Raw genomic sequence first — 23,301 nt, forward strand, 5'->3', positions numbered from 1 at the left:
TTATATTAATAATTGTTTCTAGAATTAATCAGTCATTGTACATTAAAACCAGCAGCTGGAGTGTTTTGAGTGATAATGAAACCTGTAACAAGGCATCTTCAGCCGTCTTTTCAAGACAATAAGGGAATTAAAATTTCAATTTAAATGCAGAGGTTTGAAACACGCTTCACTGGCAAAATTACTTCAATTAATGTGAGTGGAATACAAAGGACAGACTGCAGAAATGTGATGCAGCAACCAGAAATTATGTCATTAATGTGCTTGCAGCAACCCAGCACAATGCTGCAAAGGTCTAATTTAAACCATACATATCACAAAGCTACAGGCTACAATATTAATCAAGCCTCTGATTTCTATGTGGCTTCTTGTTGGATCATTTTTAGCTTTTCATAAGCCAACAATAACTGTTTACTTTAAAGAAGGAACAAAAGGATGGGCCTATTTGCAGACATTACCTGTCATGACAATTTAATTATTTTATGAAATAGTCTGGTTATCATATCAAAAGAAGAAATGAAATTCCAACTAGAAGCCAAGCCTACAGCTAGAAGGCAGGTCAAGTTTTAAAAGAGGAATAGCAGGAGGTGGCAAGAGGATGGGTCACCACTGATTTATTTACTGTGGGTTTATTAACCTATACTGTGGAGGGGATCAAATTACTACATATCTGTGTCTGCACCTGCCTTAAAATGAAAATGCAAAGTCTTCTGTCAAACAAATCCAAGGACAGCAGCGGGGCTTGAAAGACTGGATGGTTTGTCTTTACTTCCCTCTGATGCATTTTAGTGATGATTTCCTTATGGACCCTGCATTTTCCTTAAGTACATTTTATTTGTAACAGCACATAACCATGGAGAAAGGAAATGTAATTGGTTTTCATATGAGGTCCAGTAAAACAGTAGTTGCAGACCTTATACTACACTCTTATATACACAAGACTGTTGAAGAATATTTCCAACCTTTTGTGAACAGAATAGGCAAATTGTTGTACATTTGGGTATACCAACTTCCTGAATCAAGCACAATTACCTCTTCTATAAAATAGAAATGAGACCAGAAATCCATCTATCCCAGCTGTAAGAGTGAAAGGGGTAGATCCATTTCCCATACTTAATGTCAGCACAAAGTAGGTGTAGAACCATATTAGCTCTGATGAACTTGTTTTGCTAATTTAAATATTACAAAAGGTTAGGAATCTGAGTAACTTGTCAAAAAAATAAAAATAAATTCACCAATCAGAGGAAATAAAGCACAGTTCCTGGAAAAAAAAATACCTTTAAGAAATGTCATTTCCTCTATGTATTAAAATATTTCACGTAGTTAACCACCTGGATAATGATTTGTTAACTCTGACTCTAAGAACATCACTGTGGTAGGAAGGGGCGGGCAAAAATGGGTAAGATATAAACTCCACAATCAGTGATCTACCACATAAATAAAAGCAATTATATGATAATGAAATCCATGTTGCTTATGAAAACATAAAGAAAAGCATGTAGTATCTGAGATAGTCAGAAAACTGAGTAAAATTTAAGCCAAGTCTAAGAAGACAGTATTGGGAATCACTCCAGGAAAATACATAGTCAATTAATAAAAAGAAAAATAAAGACAACAAAATGGCTCATCAGTGGAATCACAGGGTAAAGGCAGAGAAATTACTTTTTTCATTGATTCTTTCAATTGTTTTCTGTGTTTCTATTTTGTTGATTTCAGCCCTCAGTTTGATTATTTCCAGTCTTCTACTCCTCCTAGGTGAGTCTGCTTCTTTTTTTTCTAGAGCTTTCAGGTGGGCTGTTAAGAGAAATTACTCTTGAAGGCTATCTTCTGATGCACAAAAATAGATTGAGACCTTTAGAGAAAACTGCAACCCATCAAAGTGGAGAAACTATGTGGAGCACAGTCCCAACTGATACATCCACAACACAACTGTACCTAAGGCTCAGGGATTTTAGTGTAAGGAGGTAGAAAGATTTTAAGAGCCAGAGAAACAGGGAAGTTTGCTGTGAGACTGTATCTCCTAGAAATATCAGAAGCTACACCCATAAAGTCTCACTAACATGGTTGCCTAAACAGAACCTGAACAAAGACGACTCCAACAGACATGATAACAGAAGGGGAAGAAACTCATGATGCCCTTAACCCTAGGCGATTAAGGAATATGGAGAGTTGGAGAAATAATCCTCCCAGGAAAAAGGCCCCAATGTGATTACCCCAAACCAAGTGGTCAGCCCTGAAATTATATGCATACAAATAACATTATAAAAATTGAGCAGAATGTGCTGCCATACTTAGGAATACACACACACACACACACACACACACACACACAAATACATATAGAAAGGATTAGAGGGAGAAAAGGAAAGGGAACACATGATATAACTGTGTTTTAATTTCAAAAAACAAATATTTTCAAATGAAAAAATGTTAAAAAAAAGAGCTATACATTATCTTTATGTACAACAAATAAATACACTATAATTAATTTAAAAAGCTATTTTTTGTTGTTGTATTGGGGCTTTTGTGGGTTTTTTGTTTGTTTGTTTGTTTATTTAGTTGGTTGGTTGGGGTTTTGTTTGTTTGTTATTTTGAGACAGGGTTTCTCTGTGTAGCTTTGGCTGTCCTGAAACTTGCTCTGTAGATCAGGTTGGCCTTTAACACACAAAGATCCATCAGCCTCTGCCTCCCAAATGCTGGGATTAAAGGTGTGTACCACCACTGCCCAGCAAAGATGTATTTATTATTATGTATACAGTGTTCTGCCTGCCTGTATATCTGCACACCAGAAGACGACACCAGTTCTCATTAAAGATGGTTGTGAGCCACCATGTGGTTGCTGGGAATTGAATTCAGAATCTCTGAAAGAACAGCCTCTTAACCTCTGAGCCATAGGTGGTGCATTAAATTTAATGGAATATATATTCCATTATACATGTAATATATATATATGTAATATTTGTAAGAAATATATTGCTAAGCATAATCAAAAGTCATAATAGGCACAGTTTCATTGATAATGTAGACAAGATTGCTAACACACAAATCCCTTAAAGTCAATGAAATTCTTTTCATCTTTTTGTGATATTTGACAAAACTGATACTAAGTTTACCATGGAAGAAGAGAGGACCAAAAGAGTATAAGCAATTTAGAACAAAATGAAGGACCATTTTTACTGCTTTTCAAGATATATTAAAAAGTTATAGTAATTAAAGGGCCATGATTTTTGTATATGAATAGGCAAGACCAACTGAACAAAATGAAAACCTGGAGATACATACATATGTGAAAATTTGGAATGTGACAAACAGTATTATAAATCAAGAAAAGGATTCAATAAATGCATAGTCAAGAGAGACAAAGAGCAAAAGTAAAATTAAATCCTGTCCTGAAACTTGCTCTTTAGACTAGGCTGGCCTTTACCACAGAGAGATCTTATTTAGAATAGCATAAATAAGAATGGGTTAGAGAACAAAATAAAAAATTCTCTTAATGACAAAAGGATAGAAATTTCTCCCTAAAATCGCATACCTTAAATAAGCAATGTTCAGATATTTTGCATTAAAGATGTTATAAGAGAAGCTAACATAAACAAAACACCAACTGAAAAGCGATATTTATAGCCCATGTAGTAAACAAAGGATTAGTATTTAAAATACAAAAACAACTAAAATGGAAGAAAAGAAACAATGTATCTTACACATTGACCTTCTGGGAAAGGGGACTTTTCATCCTCTTCCCTCACCCCAAACACAAACATTCTAGATAGTATTTATGATCACTATACCTATCTGGTTAAGTGTAGGTCTTAGACTTTTATTAATTAGTAAAAAAGATTATAAATAAATAGTTATTCTCTCTACAACTGAATAGATGAAGTATATGGCTTATACTTCTTGTTCTCTCCCACCAAAACACAAACACCCAACTCTAACCCCACATATAGTTAAGACAAGTTGTCTTGGTTGGCTTTCTGTTGCTATGACAAACAAAATTAAAAGCAACTTGGAGAGAGAAAAAAAAGGTTCATATTAGCACACATCATTAAGGGAGACCAACGCAGGAGGTACAAGTATGAACTTGAAACAGAAACCAGTGGAGGAAGGGTTTGAAAGGCTGGATGGTTATTATCTATATATTTTCTGCCCTTTGAACCAAGGCAAGAAATATAGCGGGAAGAAATCAGTACTAAAATCATGTTGAAATGGTAATGAAAGATTGTTTTTAGCTTTGGAGGACAATCATGGATCTCATTCTAGAGAATGAAATCTTTGTGACATAGACCTGAAGATTTGTAAGGTTAGGTGTTCCATAAAGGTTTTGAAGTCATTTTTGATTATAGCTTTGTTTTGTTCCTTTCACCTGGTAAGAAAGAAAACGACTTCTTTGATATTAATTTTAGAAATACCTTTGCAGAGCTGGAGTGCTCTGTGACATGGCCTTTACTGTCTCAGTTCATGGTGTCCTTACACCTACTGAATTAATGGAGTTCCTACAGGCTGCAATTTGTGGTGAATGTCAAACCAGACTTTGCACCCTCTTGGTCCTGACTTTTCTAGGGCTGGTGGCTTTTCTGGAGGGCTGTCCTATCTTCTTGCCCATTTACACACAACCATATCTATTTTCATCTCTGTAGAAGTCTATATAAGCCCAACATCAGCTGTGCTGGATTTGAATTTTTCTATTATCCACAATGGAGTCAAGTTCTTTACAAATTATATCGGAGAAAACTCTGATGGACTTGGTGGGAACACTGATGAAATATTTTATTCACTTCCATTAAGAATTTTGCTGGAAGTTTACTGTAAGAAGTGTTAAGGAATTTGGTAACCAAAGAATGAGAAGTGTTCTAATACTTTATCACATATTAGTTATAAGTCAACTGAATCACCAGTTTTAACAGTGCAAAGAGTACTGGTGTAATAAGAGTGTCTTTCTGTAGTAAGAGAATTATTATTGTTATTATTTTAGCTCTGTGTGTGTGTGGTTGTTGGTGGGTTTTTTTGGTACTTGCCACTGAATGCAGGGCCTTGCACATGATTGGTAAGCACTCTGCTCTTTACCACTAAGCTACGTGTCTTCAGGCCTTTTTTTATTTCAATTTTTTACGCCCCAAGACAGGGTTTCTCTGTATAGCCCTGGATTTCCTGGAACTCATTCTGTAGACCGGGCTATTCTTGAACTCACAGAGATCTGTCTCTGTCTCCCAAGTACTGGGATTAAAGGCATGTGCCAATGCTACCTGGCATCTATCCAGTTTTTTGAGACAGGGTCTTACTCATTTGTCAAGGTTGTCTCAAACTCTTTCTGTAACCTGAGTGGACCTTGGATTTGTAGTTTTGTGGTCTCAGCCTTGAGATCAGCCAGGATCACAGTCAGGTCTAGCTTGTTCCCAGCATCTTATCAGGGGACATCTTAGTTCATAATGACACGGCTGTACAACAGCAAAACTTACTTTTCAGTATTGGTGTTCATTTATATATATCTTTGCTAGTTTACCAAGATTTAGTTATTCGAAAAGATAAGCTTATATATGTTTATGGAACATATATATATATATAGCTACTTTTATCACTGAGTTACTGTTTTGGTGTGTGTCTGCTTTTAATTAAATGGCATGTATTAGAATGGGTTGTTAGGGCCCCTCTTCCTTGCGACGCTCTAGGGACCATGGCCGATCCTTGCGTGAGACAGATCAAGATCAAGACAGGCGTGGTGAAGCGATTGGTCAAAGAAAAAGTGATGTATGAGAAAGAAGCAAAGCAGCAAGAAGAAAAGATTGAAAAAATGAAGGCTGAAGATGGTGAGAACTACGCCATTAAGAAGCAGGCAGAAATCCTTCAAGAGTCCCGGATGATGATCCCAGATTGCCAGCGCCGGTTAGAGGCTGCATATACCGATCTTCAGCAGATACTAGAAAGTGAAAAAGATTTGGAAGAAGCTGAGGAGTATAAAGAAGCACGTGTAGTTCTGGATTCAGTGAAGTTAGAAGCCTGAAATTTTTCTGTACAGGGTGTTTTTTTGCAGTAAATCCTGGGGTCCATTCTACAGTTTGTTATCTTGCCACTGCTGTGTTTAGTAATATGAAAATGTGGTTCTTTGTATGCAGTCGCATATATTTTTCTTTGCATAACTTAATGTGTCAAATAAATGAGTTCACCTAATAAAATTGTTTCATACTTCACAAAAAAAAAAAAAAGAATGGGTTGTTGGGGCTTATTTAGGTTAATTCTGTTCATTTTAGGACTTCAGAATATTCTTTTATGGCCTAATTTATTTATTTAAAGGCTTAAAATGAGTACTGACCTTTCCTTAACTAATTTTTGCTTAGGTCTTAATTAAATAACTTCAATAAATTCTTTGTTGTAAGTTGTAGAAATTAAAATTTGTTTTTCCTTGATGTAAGAAACACCTGAGATAAATCAGCTCATGAGAAGGGTCAGGTTTATTTTGGTTTACAGCTTAAGAGGTTTCAGTTCATGGTTATTTGGACAAGGTATTTCACCATCTTGGGAGCATGTGGCAGAGGAAATCACTCATTCATTGTGACCAGGAAGCAAAAAGAGAGTCAGAAAGTGACTGAAGTCCTTTAAAGTTATGCCTCCAATGGCCTAACTTTCAAGGTTCCACTATCTCTCAATAGTGCTGCGGGCAGACTAAGGACCATGCCCTTAACACATGGCTCTTTGGGCAGCATTAGGGTCAAAAAACTGGACTCATGTAAATGGTCTGTTAAAAAGGACAGACACACACTTGGAAAGCCACCTCTGTTTTCTCTCTGCATGTCTCATTGTTCTCTTCTACACTGGTGTCAACTTGACACAGACATGGAGTGACCCTGTAAGAGAGAACCTCAGTTGGAGAATGGCCTAGGTCAGGTTGGCCTGTGTTTATGTATGAGGCACTTTCTTAATTGCTAGGGCTCCCCAGCAAGGGCTTGACAATCCTGTTTGTACCATACTATATGCAGAGACAAGAGAACTTGGTATCTTCGCATGAGAGCCTTTGCACAGGCTGATCTTACCAGCATGTCAGTGGCACTAAGGTAGTGCTTGCTGGCCATGCACTGTTCCAGTTTTTGAGGCACTTGCTTTATGTTCTCAATTTCATCCAGCAGGTTCAGGACATGCTTATGTTCAATTCCTTCAATCCATAGTTTACGAAGTTCATCCCGTTTGCAGTGCAACAGCATCTTGCAGGAAAGTAGATTCTCTTTTACCTACAATAAAACATATTTGATCTTGAGTCAATTCAAAATCTTGTCAGCCTAAACCACCAATCTGGTTAGTATTCCCCACTGGTCCTGTATGTGTAACAGTTCCTAATTCCCTCCCACTTATTCCCCTTGGTTTGTCCCCTTTCTAAATTCTAATCCTGATTCTGGTCACTTGGATGCATCACTACCTCTCCGTGTTTCTATTTTTTCTCCTATGAAATGAGAAAACTACTTCTAATATACCTTTGAGTGAATCTAGAAATAATTACAATGGATATTAGGCACTCTGAAAATATGAAGCACCATACAAATGCAGATTCACCTAAACAGAGGAATGATCAGCATGAGAGTCCAGTTCTAGTATTCCTTCCCCAAATCCCCTTGCAGCTGAAGGCCACACAGCCCATGCTTATAGTTCTAGAACTCCAGCCAATGTTTATGACCAATGTGCTCTTCCCAAATGACCACAATAAAATTAGGCCCAACATTGAAAAAGGAGTAAACACATGCAGAAATAATCTCAAATACACATGACATTTTTTTTTTTTTTTTTTGGTTTTTCGAGACAGGGTTTCTCTGTGGCTTTGGAGCCTGTCCTGGAACTAGCTCTTGTAGACCAGGCTGGTCTCGAACTCACAGAGATCCGCCTGCCTCTGCCTCCCAAGTGCTGTGATCAAAGGCGTGCGCCACCACCGCCCGGCTATGACATATTTTTTTTTGCCTCCCACTTTAAGTATCAGTAAATTTGATATTAAATAGACAATATCCAGCATTCTGTATAAACTGTACATTCTCACTGCTGCACATGTAAAATGTGATTAAATGTAGAGAAGTTAGGGGATAAAAGGAATTGGGATACAGATAATAATCACAATCACATCATAAAAGTAAGTTTCCATTTTCTACCCAATAAAAATTTCAATGTTTAATACACGGAAAAGGAATTTTAAAAAAAATAAGGTCTCATGTAGTTCAGGCTGGCTCAAACCCACTGGTCTTGACATGGTGAGTCTACTGCCTCCTGCCCCCAAGTACTAGGACTGAAGCATATGTTGCCATACTTGGGTTTCTTTTTTTTTTTTTTTTTTTTGGTTTTTTGAGACAGGGTTTCTCTGTGGTTTTGGAGCCTGTCCTGGAACTAGCTCTTGTAGACCAGGCTGGTCTCGAACTCACAGAGATCCGCCTGCCTCTGCCTCCCAAGTGCTGGGATTAAAGGCGTGCGCCACCACCGCCCGGCTCATACTTGGGTTTCTAAGAGGGGATTTTTAAATTCATTCAATAAATTATATAACTGCTTTCAAATACCGTTGACAGTCCTAGCATATGCTTCTATTTGGAGCTCAACATTTGTTTAGTTTTGTCTCTATTTCCCCGAAGGTGATTTCAACTCCAGTGTAGACTTGGTACATTCTGACAGCCATGTACACCTATATAATCCAAACTGCCAACAGTGTGAGGCTTGTGTATCACCCTAGAGTCTGCATATCTATTTCTCCTGAAAAGCCAGATTCCTCTTCAATGAGAATATTTTGAGAATGAACATACTATTGACACTGAGCTTTTGATTACTGCAAAATGAAATTCAGTATTTGTCTAAAAAGCATAGAAAAAGTGAAAATAGATTGCTAAGGCCAGAAGGTCTCTTGAAAAAACAACTAATCTGATTTTATAATTTTATAACGCCTAAGTCAGTTTTCTGTATTACTCTCATGTAAAGAAGGTAGTCACGGATAAGAGGAATTTGTGATGTCCTTTGAGAAGCATGGTGGTATGACTCCATGGCAGGGATAGATAAAATCTAACAGAAATGGTACTTGTTCTCACCATTGCTTCTTGCAATTCTACCATGGTAAAAGCAAAGAGATTCTTTATAAAAATGACATCGAGAAAAAAAGAACAGAGGAGGGAAGAGTAAAAGGAAAATCACAATACAGTTCCAGAAGCTAGCCAGAAGGTGGATGGTGGATGGTGGAAGCTAGCAGACCATGGAAGCCTGGGTGTCTCTGGAGTGTGTTGGCTACGCTGAAGGGCAGCAGCAGAACATGGAAAGCCTAAGCAATTCAGACTCCCCACAGGAATATCTTAAGGATCAGCATCCCATCAAGCCACATGGGCAGGTGGGTACTTCTGTCAGCAATTGTCAATGCTGGGCAATTGGAAAGGATATGGGTCAAGGAATGGTAGGTATGGCTGAAGGCAGGGTGAGAAGTACCAAAGAAAAACAAGAGGATGTAGTCTAAGGGAAGCCTATTAGCAAGATCCTTAGGGCCTCTGGGCCCTTAGCAAGGTCAATGATTCAACACTAATAACAATGACAGCTTCCCTCTAGCACCAACCAGAGAAAGTAAGGGCATTCCCTCTCAAAAGTGATCTGGTTCAAGTTTAAAGGCACCTGACTTTTCACTGAAGAAACTGGGAGTCCAGGCCCTCAATTTGCTTTAAGCTTCCAATTAACTCCCTTGCATACAAATGGCAGCCAAGGATCATCAGGCAACCAAAGAAAATCCTGGCAAGACAAGCCCTTTGGCCATATACATAAGGCAACAACTGAACATATTCAGCAGGTTGTACTGATACATTGATATATTTATATGCATATATAACAACAATGGCTAAAAAAAAAAGGAGTCTGGCTGTGATTTCAGAAGGGGAATATTACACATGGGAGGGGTAGGAAGGAGAAGGAGGAATAAAAATTGTAGTTTAATTAAATATTAAAAAACAAAAGGATTGACAAGTATCAGAATAAAAGGAAGGGACTAATAAAAAGAAACTATACAGAAAATAGTTTTTTTAACTACAATTAACATACTTAGTAAAAAATAAGAAAAGCTATTACATCAAAGAAGCAAAACAGAACATGACAATTTAGAAAATGAAAACTCTTAGAAATTTTAAAAATGATATAAAATTGATAATGAATAAAAACGTTATGATACTCCAAGTGTGTGGGTGTGTGCACACGAGTAAGACTCGGGAGGCAGAGGCAGGCGGATCTCTGTGAGTTCGAGACCAGCCTGGTCTACAAGAGCTAGTTCCAGGACAGGCTCCAAAACCACAGAGAAACCTTGTCTTGAAAAGCCAAAAAAAAAAAAAAAAGTTAGAAGATTGAACTGGTGTTCAATAGTTACCAAAGAAGCCTAAAGGAAATAAAAATTATTTTTATAATATAACAAAGAAAAGTATTAATAAAATTTAAACAAATAAAAATTCCTAGTGCAAAGGGTATTGTTTCTCAAACTGAGAAACCACATGAAGTGATGAAGACAAAATGGGAAGAGACTGTGTCAAGCGGACAAGAAGTAGATGGCAGTCTAGCCTTGGAGACCCTTCTTAGAGGAAGAGGGAGAAAGGAGTGACACAGGAAAGGTAAGGGGGAAATGAGAGGGATAGAGCAATAGACAGACAGTAGAAAATGACAGCAAGAAGTGGCGGGATATGAAATGAAAACCCAAAAGATTTTGAAAGAAAGCATCAGGACTAGACAGAAGTTGGTGGATTAGACAAAGGGACACTATCTCAGAATTCTGAGAGAGAATTATTTCCCAGAAAGTTATCAATTGAATATGAAGAAAGCATAATGACATTTTCAGACATGCAAGCATTCACAAAATAAACATTGCATGGACAGAATCAGCAACCTCCTGAGAGATGCTGCTCCATCAATCCAAGAGCCCAGATGAAACGGCAAAGGGGATTTCCTCCACAGAAGAAGGCTACAAAGTCACCCTCATCACCCTAGGGGGAACAATGGCAGCAACAAACTACACAGAAGAAAACATAACCATGCGGTGGCTTAGATGTGAATACTTACATAATTACAATAAAGAGGCCCAGATAGCTTAACCAAAACAGGAATATCTATTGTTTTTAGAGAAGAGGAAGGAGGAAAATGTGGTCAGGAGAGGGAAGGACTAAATCGACCTTCATATGTGGCAGAAGTCAATATACAGTTTCTGAAACAGAAAAGTCAAGAACAGTATGAACACACTAGCAGACATGCAAATGTTCAAAGAGGAGAACTCTTGGCAAGTTCTGGCCTTACATGGCTGGACTTGGGACCTGCCAAGGATAAGGTGAGAGAAGCCTTGTTTTAATCATTATTTCTGGTTTTGACTCAAATATCTCTCAAGGTCACTCATAAATTCCCTTGTATTCTTGATCTAAGTAGTTGTTATTAATCTTATTACATTTTAAAAATCTGTTCGAATTTGATTTCTGATATTCTCCTATGACCTTAATTCTACAAGTCTAGTCTTTCCCATGACAGAAGGTAAAATATATATTTGGTCAGAACACCCACCGAGGCTCTTGATCAAAGGTGGGGGATAAACTCACAAAGTGTCAGTCAAGCTTAGCAAATTCCTATATGGTAGGAAAAGGCCATTATGGAATTTCATACTAGCATATGCACATACAATTGGACCACTTCCCCACTTTTACTCACTACATAGAAACTAAAGTGAAAATAAGGTAGAATGGCAGGAAAACATAATTGGGTCGTACATAAAATGAACACCACCAAGATTTATTCCCTAAACTGAACTAGCATGGTAAAAGACATAAGAAAGTACAAGAAATTTTATTACCTGTCTTAGTTATGGTTTCTATTGCTGTGGAGATACATCCTATGACCACGGGAACTCTTATAAAGAAAAAATTTAATTGGGTGGCTTACAATTTCAATCCATTATCATCACGGTAGGTCATGGTGGCATGTAGGCAGACATGGTGCTGGAGAAGGAGCTGAGAGTGGAGGAGGAGCTACATCTTGATCAAGCAGGCAACAGAAGTGAACAGTCTCACAAGGTATAGCTTGAGTAAAGGAGACCTCAAAGCCCTCCACCACAGTGACACACTTCTTCCTACAAGCCCACACTTCCTAAAAATGCCTCGCTTTGGAGGCCATTTTCTTTCAATACACCATACCACCAAACTATCCTGTGTCTCTTACTTTAGATTAGAAAATCATGAAAACTGGGAAATGGAGTCAGTCAGCCACAAAAAAGAAAAACATGGAGAATATCAAAACTGTGTGATAAGAAAAGAAGCCAGTTGTCATAAGGACATGTGTATGAGTTCCCCAGCAGGCAAGCCTAAACTAGTGACAGATTTTCTATCAGCAATTGTACACAGCAATATGTGGATGAGAACTAACTATAAGAAGCAGAAGGCCACACATGGCAGTGCACACTGTATAAACAAAATATTAGGAAAGCTGAAGTGGAAGGGGCCTAAGTTTGAGGCTAGTCGAACAACAATAGCCAAGTTCAAAGTTAGCCTGGGCTACATAGCAGGGGTGAATGTTCTGATATAATAGTAACAAATTCAAATATATAAACAGTAAATTCATTGACATATAATATCAAAATGCATGTATATTACTGCTTGAAAATTAAATTTCAATGAAGATGAGGAATAAACCTTTAAAGGAAATAATATAAATCCAGGATAAGGGACAAACCTTTAATCCTAGCATTCGGGAGGCAGAGGCAGGCAGATCTCTGTTTCTCTGTGAGTCTGAGGCCACTGTGATCTACATTATGAGCTCTAGCACAGCTACATAGACAGGCTGGCTGTCTCAAACAAAAATAATAATGATGATGATGACAGTACGAAAGGAAGGAAGGTATGGAGGGAAGGGGGGACAGATGGAGGAAGGGCGGAGGGAGAGAGGGAGAGGAAAAGAAGAAAAGAATATGGAGGTTCCTGATTCAAATAATAAATAAAACAACAGTATGAACCAAGAATCCCACTTCAGGCCATTCAGATAGCTTCCAACTCATGATGTCAACTTCACAATGATAAAAAAGGGGAACCTATTCAATAGGAGCAGTCCCTTAAATTGTGATCATTTTCCAGGTTAGCATTATGGTGTATGATACTCTATAACAAGCTACAGCCCCCAGAGAGCCACACAATACAAAGGACGCTTCACAGTGCACTACAGCCAAGCTGGGAAGATAATGAACAAGATATATTAAGTGTACTTTTTTTTTTTTTTTTTGGTTTTTCGAGACAGGGTTTCTCTGTGGTTTTGGAGCCTGTCCTGGAACTAGCTCTTGTAGACCAGGCTGGTCTCGAACTCACAGAGATCCGCCTGCCTCTGCCTCCCGAGTGCTGGGATTAAAGGCGTGCGCCACCACCGCCCGGCTAAGTGTACTTTTTAGTTGGTGGCATTTTCAATTATGAGAGGAGTACTTAGATATAATCCAACCATAAATCAAGGAACATCTGTACATCTAAAGGAAATAAAATCAGTATGTCAAAGAGACATCTGCACTACCATGTTCATACAGTGTTACTCACAAAAACCTAGACACAGAACCAATATAAGTGCCCAACAGACAAATGAATAAAGATAATAATGCACAAATGCACAACATCCATTCTTTTAAAAAATGAATGACATCTTCTAAAAGGAAGGAAATCCTGACATTTGCAACTACATGGATGAAGCTGAAAGACATCATGCTGAGAGAAAGAAGCCAAGCATATAAAGAAAATACCTCATGAATCCACTTACATATGACAATTTTAAAAGTCAAACTCAGAAGAAGAGAAAATGACAGATATCAGAGGAAGAGACTGAAGAGATATTAGCCACAGGGTACAAATTCTTAATAAGATAAAGTGATTAAATCCAAGAGATCTATTGTACAACATGCTAACTGAAGTTAATAGTAATGTGTTTTATACCTTAAAATCGCTAAGGGCTACTGCAAGTAGCTTTACTTAGTTTTATAGAAAGGGTATCTAGGTAAGGTGATGCACATATTAACTTGATTTCACCATTCCACAATGTGTTCATATTCCAAAATACCATGGTACATCCATAAATGTACAAAATTTTTATTTGTCAACTAATAAATGTAAACAAGTTCCTTTTAATTGGGGATGTAAAACATAGACTATCAAGAAAGTATCAAACTCACATAAACATTTATTTCTCAAATCCATATTCTATTTTTATAAATATGATAACAGTATTGTCATCCTGTTACATTTAACTTATAGAGATAATTACTATTGAAAATTTATATTACCCTGCTTCATTCATAAACAAATCCATGGAAAGCCAAGTTGTTAAAATCATGGCATCATGTTTTGTCTCCTCAGCATTACAGTAACTTGACATTTGCTCCAAATCATGTGTTCAGCAGCATCAAGAACTTCAGGCTCAATATACAGAACTGTAAGTCACTCTAATTAGAGACCAGAAGAAAATAAAAGCAGGGCTCAAGAGGCTATTGAAAACAGAAATGTGAGATGATACAGGTGGCAGAGAAGAAGTAATTTTTGTAACCCAACCTTGGAACAAACAAAGGAATGAGGAAAACTAACTCACACTTTAAGAAATACAAACCTGCCTCAGCTTTTGTAAGAGAAATAGCAGAGACACACTTAAGCTGATAGATAGCTGCCCGGGGAAACACAGGAAGGCCACAATCTTCAAGACACAAAAGCAGAAAAAAAGTACTGAACTCAAATCAAGAGAAATAAGGAAGGAAAATTCCTCTGCGCGTGCTACTCCCCATAATAAAGCACTGCACATGTGCAAGCATCTTAGGACACCTGCAGGCCAGAAAGAACCTGAGAAGTTCTTTCTTGAGCAGAAAATGGTCACTAAAAATCAATATCACTTAGTTTACAAACACAAAAGACTGTTCTTTCCCTTTTGTGGCAGTGGAAGTAAATCTACATCTAAGTGTCTGCATATGCCTGTGCCTGTGAGAAGCGCCCGAGTCTGTCCCATAGAGTTTATAAAAAGTTCACAGAAAGAACAAACTTGAGAAATGACAGTCATGTTTAAACTACCCTCACATTTTCATTTTCCGTGATTCCCCTTTAGTCTGTTTTAACTTCCATTCTCAGGCTTAAATTATCAGAAAACCTCCCCACAATTCATTCCAAGGGCAATTTATTCCTTTTTAGTTGCTAGATGCAGACACAGATCAAGAAACCCTTGAACTTTAAGGAAAGACTACCTCGTGGTCCCTACAACTACTTAAGACTACTGCATTTAAATTACAGCGCTTGTTACTGGCGATTGTTTAGCATGCCCATTCCTAGAACCTTGAGGCTTTCTTTCCTCTTTCATACAAGCATTAAGAATTTTCACTAACATTTAGGCTGTAAATAACATCTTATAAACACCACACTGTTCTCCTATGACGTTCTTCGTATTAATTAAGGCTATTCTTCATCCTAATACTACCTTTCAAGGTATACTCTCATATAAAAGTCAAAAGTCATTTTGGGTAAATGTTAAGTAATAAATGTTTCATTCCTAAATAATGGGGCCCCTAACAATATCCCTTGAATAATTATTCATAGTTATTTCTAGTTATAGTAAAGAAAAGCAGATTTTTAGTATCGGTTCTAATACCAAGAAAACATCCAATAACAAGTAAAATGTGTGTCCTTATACAAGAAAGCTAAGTGTATGTTATGTTCTCCTCTTCCTACCCTCCTATGATAGACATCAGACAGACTACTTAATATTTTTGAAGAAATCTGCACTGAAACCACTGAACCTCATAGAAGAGAAAGTGGGAAATATACTTAAACTCATAGGCACAGAAGACCACTTCCTAAATATAATCCAATAGCACAGACACTGAGAAAAACAATTAATAAATGAAACCTCCTAAAACTGAGAAACTTCTGTAAAGCAAACGACTTGGTAAACAAGACAAAACAACAGCCTTCAGAATGGGAAAATATCTTCATCAACCCCATATCAGACAGAGGGCTGATCTCCAAACAGACAAAGAACTCATGAAATTGGACACCAAATAAACTGGACACCAATAAAAAAAATGGAGTATAGACCTAAACAGAGAGCTCTCAACAGATGAGTCTAAAACAGCTAAAAGACACTTAAGGAAATGCTCACCATCCTTAGTCAACAGAGAAATGCAAATCAAAACAACACTGAGATTCCATCTTACACCTGTAAGAATGGCCAAGATCAAAAGCACTGATGACAACTTATTCTCAAGATGATGTGGGGTAAAGGGAACACTCCTGCATTGCTGGTGGGAATGCAAGCTGATACAGCCCCTTTGGATGTCTGCATGGCGATTTCTCAGAAAATTAGGCAACAACTTTCCTCAATACCCAGCAATACCACCTTTGGGTATATACCCAAAAAAATGCTCAATTATAACACAAGGACATATGCTAGACTATGTTCATAGCAGCAATATTTGTCATAATCAGAACCTTAAAAGCAACCTAAATGCCCCTTGACTAAAGAATAGATATAGAAAATGTGGTACATTTACACAATGGAGTAAAACACAGAGGAAGAAAAAAACAATGACATCTTGAAATTTGCGAGCAAATGGTTGATCTAGAAAACATCATATTGAGTGAGGGAACCCAGACCCAAAAAGACAAATATCATATGTACTCACTCATAAGTGGCTTTTAGATATAAATTAAAAACCAGCCTACAATTCACAATCCCAGAGAACCTAGACAACAATGAGGACCCTAAGAGAAACATACATGGATCTAATCTACACAGAAAGTCGAAAAAGACAAGATCTCCTGAGTAAATTGGGACTGTGGGGATCATGGGAGAGGGTAGAAGGGGAGTAGGGAGGAAAAGAGGGGAGTGGAGAAAAATAAATAGCTCAATAAAAGCAATTTTAAAAAAAAGAACACATTTTTATCTGACTTGTTCCCCCTTAAAATATATTCCTACATCATCAGGTACAGTATGTCTTTAAATGTTAGTCACATTATGTTGTTCCTATGTTTAAAACCTGACCACTTCCAAAAGGCTAAAATTAAGCGTAGTGCACATTGCAAAATCATCAGACACATGAGCCAAGTGTACATCAGTGCATTCATTAAAATTGGAGTTCTTCTGATGACCTGCCGTCCCTATGACGCCAAGTTCCCGCTGCCACACCTCACACACCAGTTCTTTCATTTGTCTCATGTTACTTTCCTGACTCCTCACTGTGCTGTCACCTTACCGGTCCTTTACTGTCTCAGGATCATGGCACCTGCTCTCCCTCCTTCTTCAAAGTCTCCTTACAGACTCTCTCCTCATCCTCTTCAGACACTAGCTCTCCCTGACTAACCTTGTTAAAAGAGCAAATCCCTAATCATGTCCTTGTTTGCTTTTTTCTTTTCTTTCATTACCATGTGGTCCATTTATTCTGACGAGAATGTAAACTAAAACTTAAACTCTCTAGACAGAAATATTTCACTTCTACACTCCAGAGCCTAGAACAACAATCTCTGCACAAGGCAGACACTCAAGATAAGAGACTAAACAAAAGCTGGAATAATCTATCTGTTGCTTTTGTTGTACCCTATCCTCATGTAAGCTCCATGAGGACAGGGATTGGTGTCTTCCACTTTTATATCCACCAGCACCTGAAGCAGAACCAAGAGAATGGCTGGCACTCAAGAGAAATATTAATGGACTCAATCGTCTTTATATTCCTTTGCTAGAGAACAGAAAGGAAAGTTCACATAAGAGCTGAGTATTCTCAACTTCCTGTGTGTCTCTAAAATAACGCAGCCTGATGAGAGCAGACTCATCCAGTTTCACCTGAGGCAAGTACATTCCTACACTTGATATATAACCTGAAGTGCAGGGGGAAAATGGCATGGAAAGATGAGTGGGGCAACATTACTGCTTCTTTGGTCATTAAAAAGAAATAGCCGCTTATGGTACAAAATTATCAAAATATAGAATACAGATTTACTTCCATTTTCCAGCATTTTTCTTGGCTTATTAATCAATTATTAAGGTATTTTTTGCACAGCTTTCATCTTGCACTTCTTGTCCAAATACTGGCACTAATTCCTAACACTGAATCAGGTGACATTTACTTTCCTGGCAAACTGGTATAACAAAGGCTTCTTTTGTTTTATTTCTTTCACTCTGACTTTAGTATACTGAAATTAAGAATGGTAAATCGAATAGTGTCGCTTCTAGAACAAACGTAAGACCCTCAAGATGAGGCCCTTGTTTTCAGCACCAAGACCAAGCAGACACATTCTGTTGCAGCAATGATGCTGAGTGTCAGGAACAGAGTAATGACTGCTGACTCCTCCCTGGAGATTAGGACAAAGTCCTTCCAGTCAGCCAAACTAACCAGAGGCCCCCTCACCCTTCCTGTGATTACCAAAGGAAAGTCAGGTCAGCAGTGCTAGACATTCATTTCCTGGCCTCTCTTGGGCTTATTTTACTGTGTCAAAATGGACTAGAGTTTGTTTTACATAAGAGCAACTCATCTATAGTGTCATCCAGTTTCACAGATAAATCCACAGGAGGAAACTACCACATCTAAAGACTAAGAGTTATGGTATTCCTTTCAAAATTGTTAAGGTTATTTTTAAAATGCAAAGAGATCGCCTCAGAAAAGACTAAAAGCTTACTGGTTCCAGAGCTGGACTCTAAGATTAGAGGCTGAAACTACAACCATAGTGTCTGCAAATTCTAATATATACACTGCTTATAAAATCATAATAAAAGGTCTGGAGGGGCCAGGCATGGTGGCGCACGCCTTTAATCCCAGCACTCGGGAGGCAGAGGCAGGTGGATCTCTGTGAGTTCGAGACCAGCCTGGTCTACAGAGCTAGTTCCAGGACAGGCTCCAAAACCACAGAGAAACCCTGTCTTGAAAAACCAAAAAAAAAAAAAAAAAAAGGTCTGGAGGACAAGAAAGAGTGTAACAATGCCATCAGCACAGCTATTCCTGGGCAAGAAGAAGCTAGGGAGTCCTCTACATCTCACAGCCCAGAAGCAAAGCCCAAACCACAGTCAGCAAAGGGTATAATTGACCAGAGAAGCTTGAGAGGCAGTTGACAAAAAGGAGATCAAGCATGTTGCTCTGCATGCCTCACCCCAACATTACATAGCAGAGATCTCTAGCCCTCTCAGAATCTGACATGTTAGGGTTCTGCAATGTCTCATATTTATTTTTTAAAAGTGAAAGGTACTACTTGAAAAATACTGAGGGAAAATAAAAAATGCTAGTAAAGTCTTTAGAGTCAGGGAGCCCCGAGTTTACATTTTAAATCTGTTGAGATAACAGAAGCAATCATGCATATACACATATGTGCATGCATGCATACCACACACACACTAAAAAAATAAAAATACATAGATAAGAGCTACAAAAAATGATGTGATGATATGTAGCCGTTTTTTTTTTTCTTTCTTTCTTTTCTTTTCTTTTTTTTTTTTTTGGTTTTTCGAGACAGGGTTTCTCTGTGGCTTTGGAGCCTGTCCTGGAACTAGCTCTGTAGACCAGGCTGGTCTCGAACTCACAGAGATCCGCCTGCCTCTGCCTCCCAAGTGCTGGGATTAAAGGCGTGCGCCACCATCGCCCGGCTTCTTATTTTTTTTTAAAAAACAGATCAGCCCTTTGGCCAAATATAAAAGCATTTCTTAGAAACTCACTTTGTCCTTTAGGCACTAAAGGCAAGGTACCCAGAAAACAATAGCTTTCAAACTTCCAGAAACAGTCTTTATGGTCAAGGACCATTAGACACTACTATGGCACTGTTCTAAACTACGCCTGTAAGGGAAGGTGACCACTGCCAGACAGGAAGAAAGGAGGTTCACCTGCTTGATTTTATTCCGCGAGTTAGTGATGCGCTCTGTGATGCTCTGGTAAGTGCGAATGGCTGTTGTCAATTCTGTGTAGTGTTGAACGATCAATTCATCCAGGTCACGGTCGCACTTCTCATAGGCTTCTTCAAGGCGACCTTTCTCATTTTCTCTGTCTTCAACATCATCGCTGGTGGATAGAGTCCTGATGAAAACAGAAATTATAGAGCTGTGTCAAACTTCAAAGCAACAATCTGAAGAACAGTATCCAGTCAATACACTAACTAGTACATTCATACCACAAACAAGGAAATGATGAGAGTTACCGGAAAATATAAAATGACCTTCAAAGTTCATTCCAACACCCACCTAAGTACATGCACAGGATCCCTAGCCAGAGTCCATTCTTCATCTATTCTCTTGACCCCTGAAATTATTTTAATCAGACAGCAGGTGGGCGTGGATATGGAAGGAAGCTGGGTAGGTCTTGATTTGTAAGAATCATGATAATTCCTAACAGGTTCATTCTTCTTACAATTTTGACTAATAAAACCTACAGAACATCTAAAGAAAGGTCCCTTCTCCAGTCCATAGAACTGAGATTCTCAGACACTCTTGTCATCTGTGGAAGCAAAAAGCAAGGTAAATGTTACTGCAGCTGTGTCATGGGCCTCATGAAGGAGCCCTCTCCTCAAGACTTCTTGTTAGGGGAGATAATAAATATCATTGTTTAATCACTCTAGAATACCTTCTTTCACATGTGGCTGAAGTGTACTAAGGGATAAAATTTGTCTCACTAAGGAACCACCTTCTAAAGAGTTCATGTGAATGGCCTAAAATTGTAACAGAAGCCCCAGCAGCCTAGGGATAAAGTCATGTTAATTCTAAAATCTGTTACAACAGCAGTAACCTAAGCGGCACTACAAGACAGTGCCTGCATTCACTATTCTTCCAACAGCACCAACAAGATTGATAGGAATCAACAATAACCAGACAATGAGATAGGTTCGGTTATTAAAAATCTTTCAATAACTCAGTTTGATACATGGGCCACAGATCTTTGTTTCCTCCATTATCTTTCTTGGATAATTTTTTTTAATTTAGTATTATAATAAAGAAACCTTTTTCTCTTATCTGCTCCCTGTGGTAATTTAGAGTTTCATTAAATTCCCTCAGATTTGTCAGCTTATACATTCAGCCTAGTTTATTTCATTTATCTTTTTTAATTTAGGGAGGGGGTACTTTTAGGTTCTCAATGATGGATGCAATCAATTATAAGTCCATCATTAGAACTGCTTTCAGAGATGGTCTGTCAGCAAATCAATCACATACCCACTTCCAGACACTTTTGAGCAAAATACTGTACAAGGTCTTCTCCAAACTGTCACTCAGAGCAAGGGGTCTTAATTCATGAGCCACACAATATATAAAACTTCTTTTTCAATTTAGAGGGGAATTCAGGAGGCCTGTCTGTGACTTCAATGTACCTTCCAAAATGAATTCTGTAAATGTGTTAGGGATGCCAAGAGATCAAGTGTTGCATGAAATGAAACAGTACTGGGAGCTATGAAGGGCAGTGCCAAGCCAGACCCTATTTCCTCATCTTTAAACTCGTGATCATAAGACAGACAATTTCCAAGGCTGTTTTCAGGTAGAGAGCACACAAGTATTTAACTACTAAAGTAAATCAACTTAGTCTTAAAGGGAGAGCCATAAAATCACCTTCGCTATCTGGTTCCGAGTATCTTAGCATGTCTCTCTGTTGTTTTTATGATATATAACTGTGCTCTTTAAATCTGAAAGCTTCCAGGATGTTAATCTGAAGAACAATCAAGAAATACCTCCAGTTTATCAACTGTCCCATTGGTAAGAGTTTCTGGATATTTTACTCAGTCCCTTCCACAGCGCTACACAGCGTGAGCCTGCCATTTTCACAATGCTTTCCACGTTTTCCTCCCCTCACACACACACTGCCACTTGTGGACGGAAACATGCCAAACATCTCTCACTGTTTACCTTAACTAGTCAGAATTACCATTAAGGAAAATGTCAGGCCCAGGGAGGACACCTTCTCCGACATGATCTGTCACTGTAATGCATTACTGGATCATTAGGGGTTACTTAGGAAAGAGAAAGGGTTACTAAAACGAAGATTAGGAGTAAATTGAGTCCACAGGGGATCTTTTCTCCTATTTTCATTTCCAGAGGAAATATTTATATAAGAAATATCCTGTGCCAAGTTTGACTCACACTAAGAGTTCATCCTCTTCATTTTGATGGAACCTGGGATGAATGACAGTTTGTCTTTAGTCAAACACATATTCTAAAACTCTAAGAATAAAAACTGTAACAGTAAATTTTTTAATTAGTGAAGAAAAAGGCAGTAAGATAATGAAAATAATAAAGACCTCTAAAATTTAAAGAGGCTAACACATGCCAGAAAGCAGCTTTACTCGGCACTGTATCGAACACATGCCCACTCCTGCTGGAGAGGAGCCTGTCATTATCTTCTGGCCCCCTTTCCACACTAGAAGCAGCTGAGCTTTGAAGAGATTAATTTGCCCCCTCACACAAGAAGAATATGAGATCCTAGAAGGATTGAAAACCCAAGTCGGTCTGTTTATAGAGTAGGTTTTAAACAACTGCACAGTAATTAAAATCTGTCTCTGAACTCTAACTACCTAGGTTGAGCTCCTTATTCCAACACGCCTACTACCTATCCAGTTTCATAGTGTGGAAGTCTGCATATGCCGCTGTGTCAATGTGAAAAGGCGTGGGGCTTTGAAGCCTACTTCCAAACAGAAAGAGGTATTATATATCACCAAATAGGCAAATTATTCTAAACATTTTTCTCAGGTTTTGGTTTGGAGCAGTTTTTATCTTTGTTTTGAGGGTGTTTTTTATTTTCATTTTCTAATGCAGTGCCTTGCTATGCAGCTCAAACTGACCCAATCACTGTAGCCTTCAAGGCTTGTATGATCTTCCTGCCTCTGCCTCCCAGGTGTTAAAATACAAGCACCACCACACCTGGTACTACAGTGCAGTTTTAGTGAAAAAATGATCTACGATTTGGTGGACAGTCGGTGCTGATGAGACATATTTCATATGTGAAATGTCAATACTAAGCCCAGAAATGTACGCATCAGCCATTGCCCTGTGTCCAGCACATGGGGAAGAAGATAAATGTGAAGCCTGAGGTACAAACAGAAGCAATGCAGTGGTCACACAATAAGCACATAATGAGTTGCTATTTTTCCTGTCTCCATAACAAACTGAGAATTTCACCCTAATCATGTAAAAACTCACCTAGAAGAGAGAGAGAGAGAGAGAGAGAGAGAGAGAGAGAGAGAGAGAGCGCACTGGGTAGTGATGACACACACCTTTAATGTAAGAAAAAGATGAAAAGAGGAACATGAGGCCCTACAGGTTTCTCTTTGAAGGGGGCAGGAGGAGAAGGGGCAAGGAGGAGAGAGGGTTCAAAACAGGGTTTTCCTGTGCATC

The 23,301-nt window shown here is 38.3% G+C and overlaps 2 protein-coding genes across 2 annotated transcripts in view; one reads left to right on the plus strand and one right to left on the minus strand.

Annotated features, from left to right (window-relative positions):
* Window positions 1-23,301, minus strand: part of Exoc4 (exocyst complex component 4) — a 756,055-nt gene that overhangs the window by 719,616 nt on the left and 13,138 nt on the right. The window contains exons 2-3 of the mRNA XM_057763023.1: window positions 19,816-20,005; window positions 7,023-7,217 (exon numbers count right to left, since the gene is read on the minus strand). Of these exons, the coding sequence (XP_057619006.1) occupies window positions 7,023-7,217; window positions 19,816-20,005 (385 nt within the window). The remainder of the gene's footprint in view (window positions 1-7,022; window positions 7,218-19,815; window positions 20,006-23,301) is intronic.
* LOC130870350 (tubulin-specific chaperone A-like) lies at window positions 5,659-6,155 on the plus strand. The gene has a single exon (XM_057763045.1). The coding sequence runs from the start codon at window positions 5,669-5,671 to the stop codon at window positions 5,993-5,995; it is 327 nt and encodes a 108-aa protein (XP_057619028.1). The 5' UTR covers window positions 5,659-5,668; the 3' UTR covers window positions 5,996-6,155.

Source organism: Chionomys nivalis, chromosome 1 (assembly GCF_950005125.1).
Source record: "Chionomys nivalis chromosome 1, mChiNiv1.1, whole genome shotgun sequence".
Lineage (NCBI taxonomy): Eukaryota > Metazoa > Chordata > Mammalia > Rodentia > Cricetidae > Chionomys > Chionomys nivalis.

Bases quoted from the DNA above. Each gene is read 5' to 3' on its own strand.
- LOC130870350 (XM_057763045.1), top strand. From the start codon at position 5,669: ATGGCCGATCCTTGCGTGAGACAGATCAAGATCAAGACAGGCGTGGTG.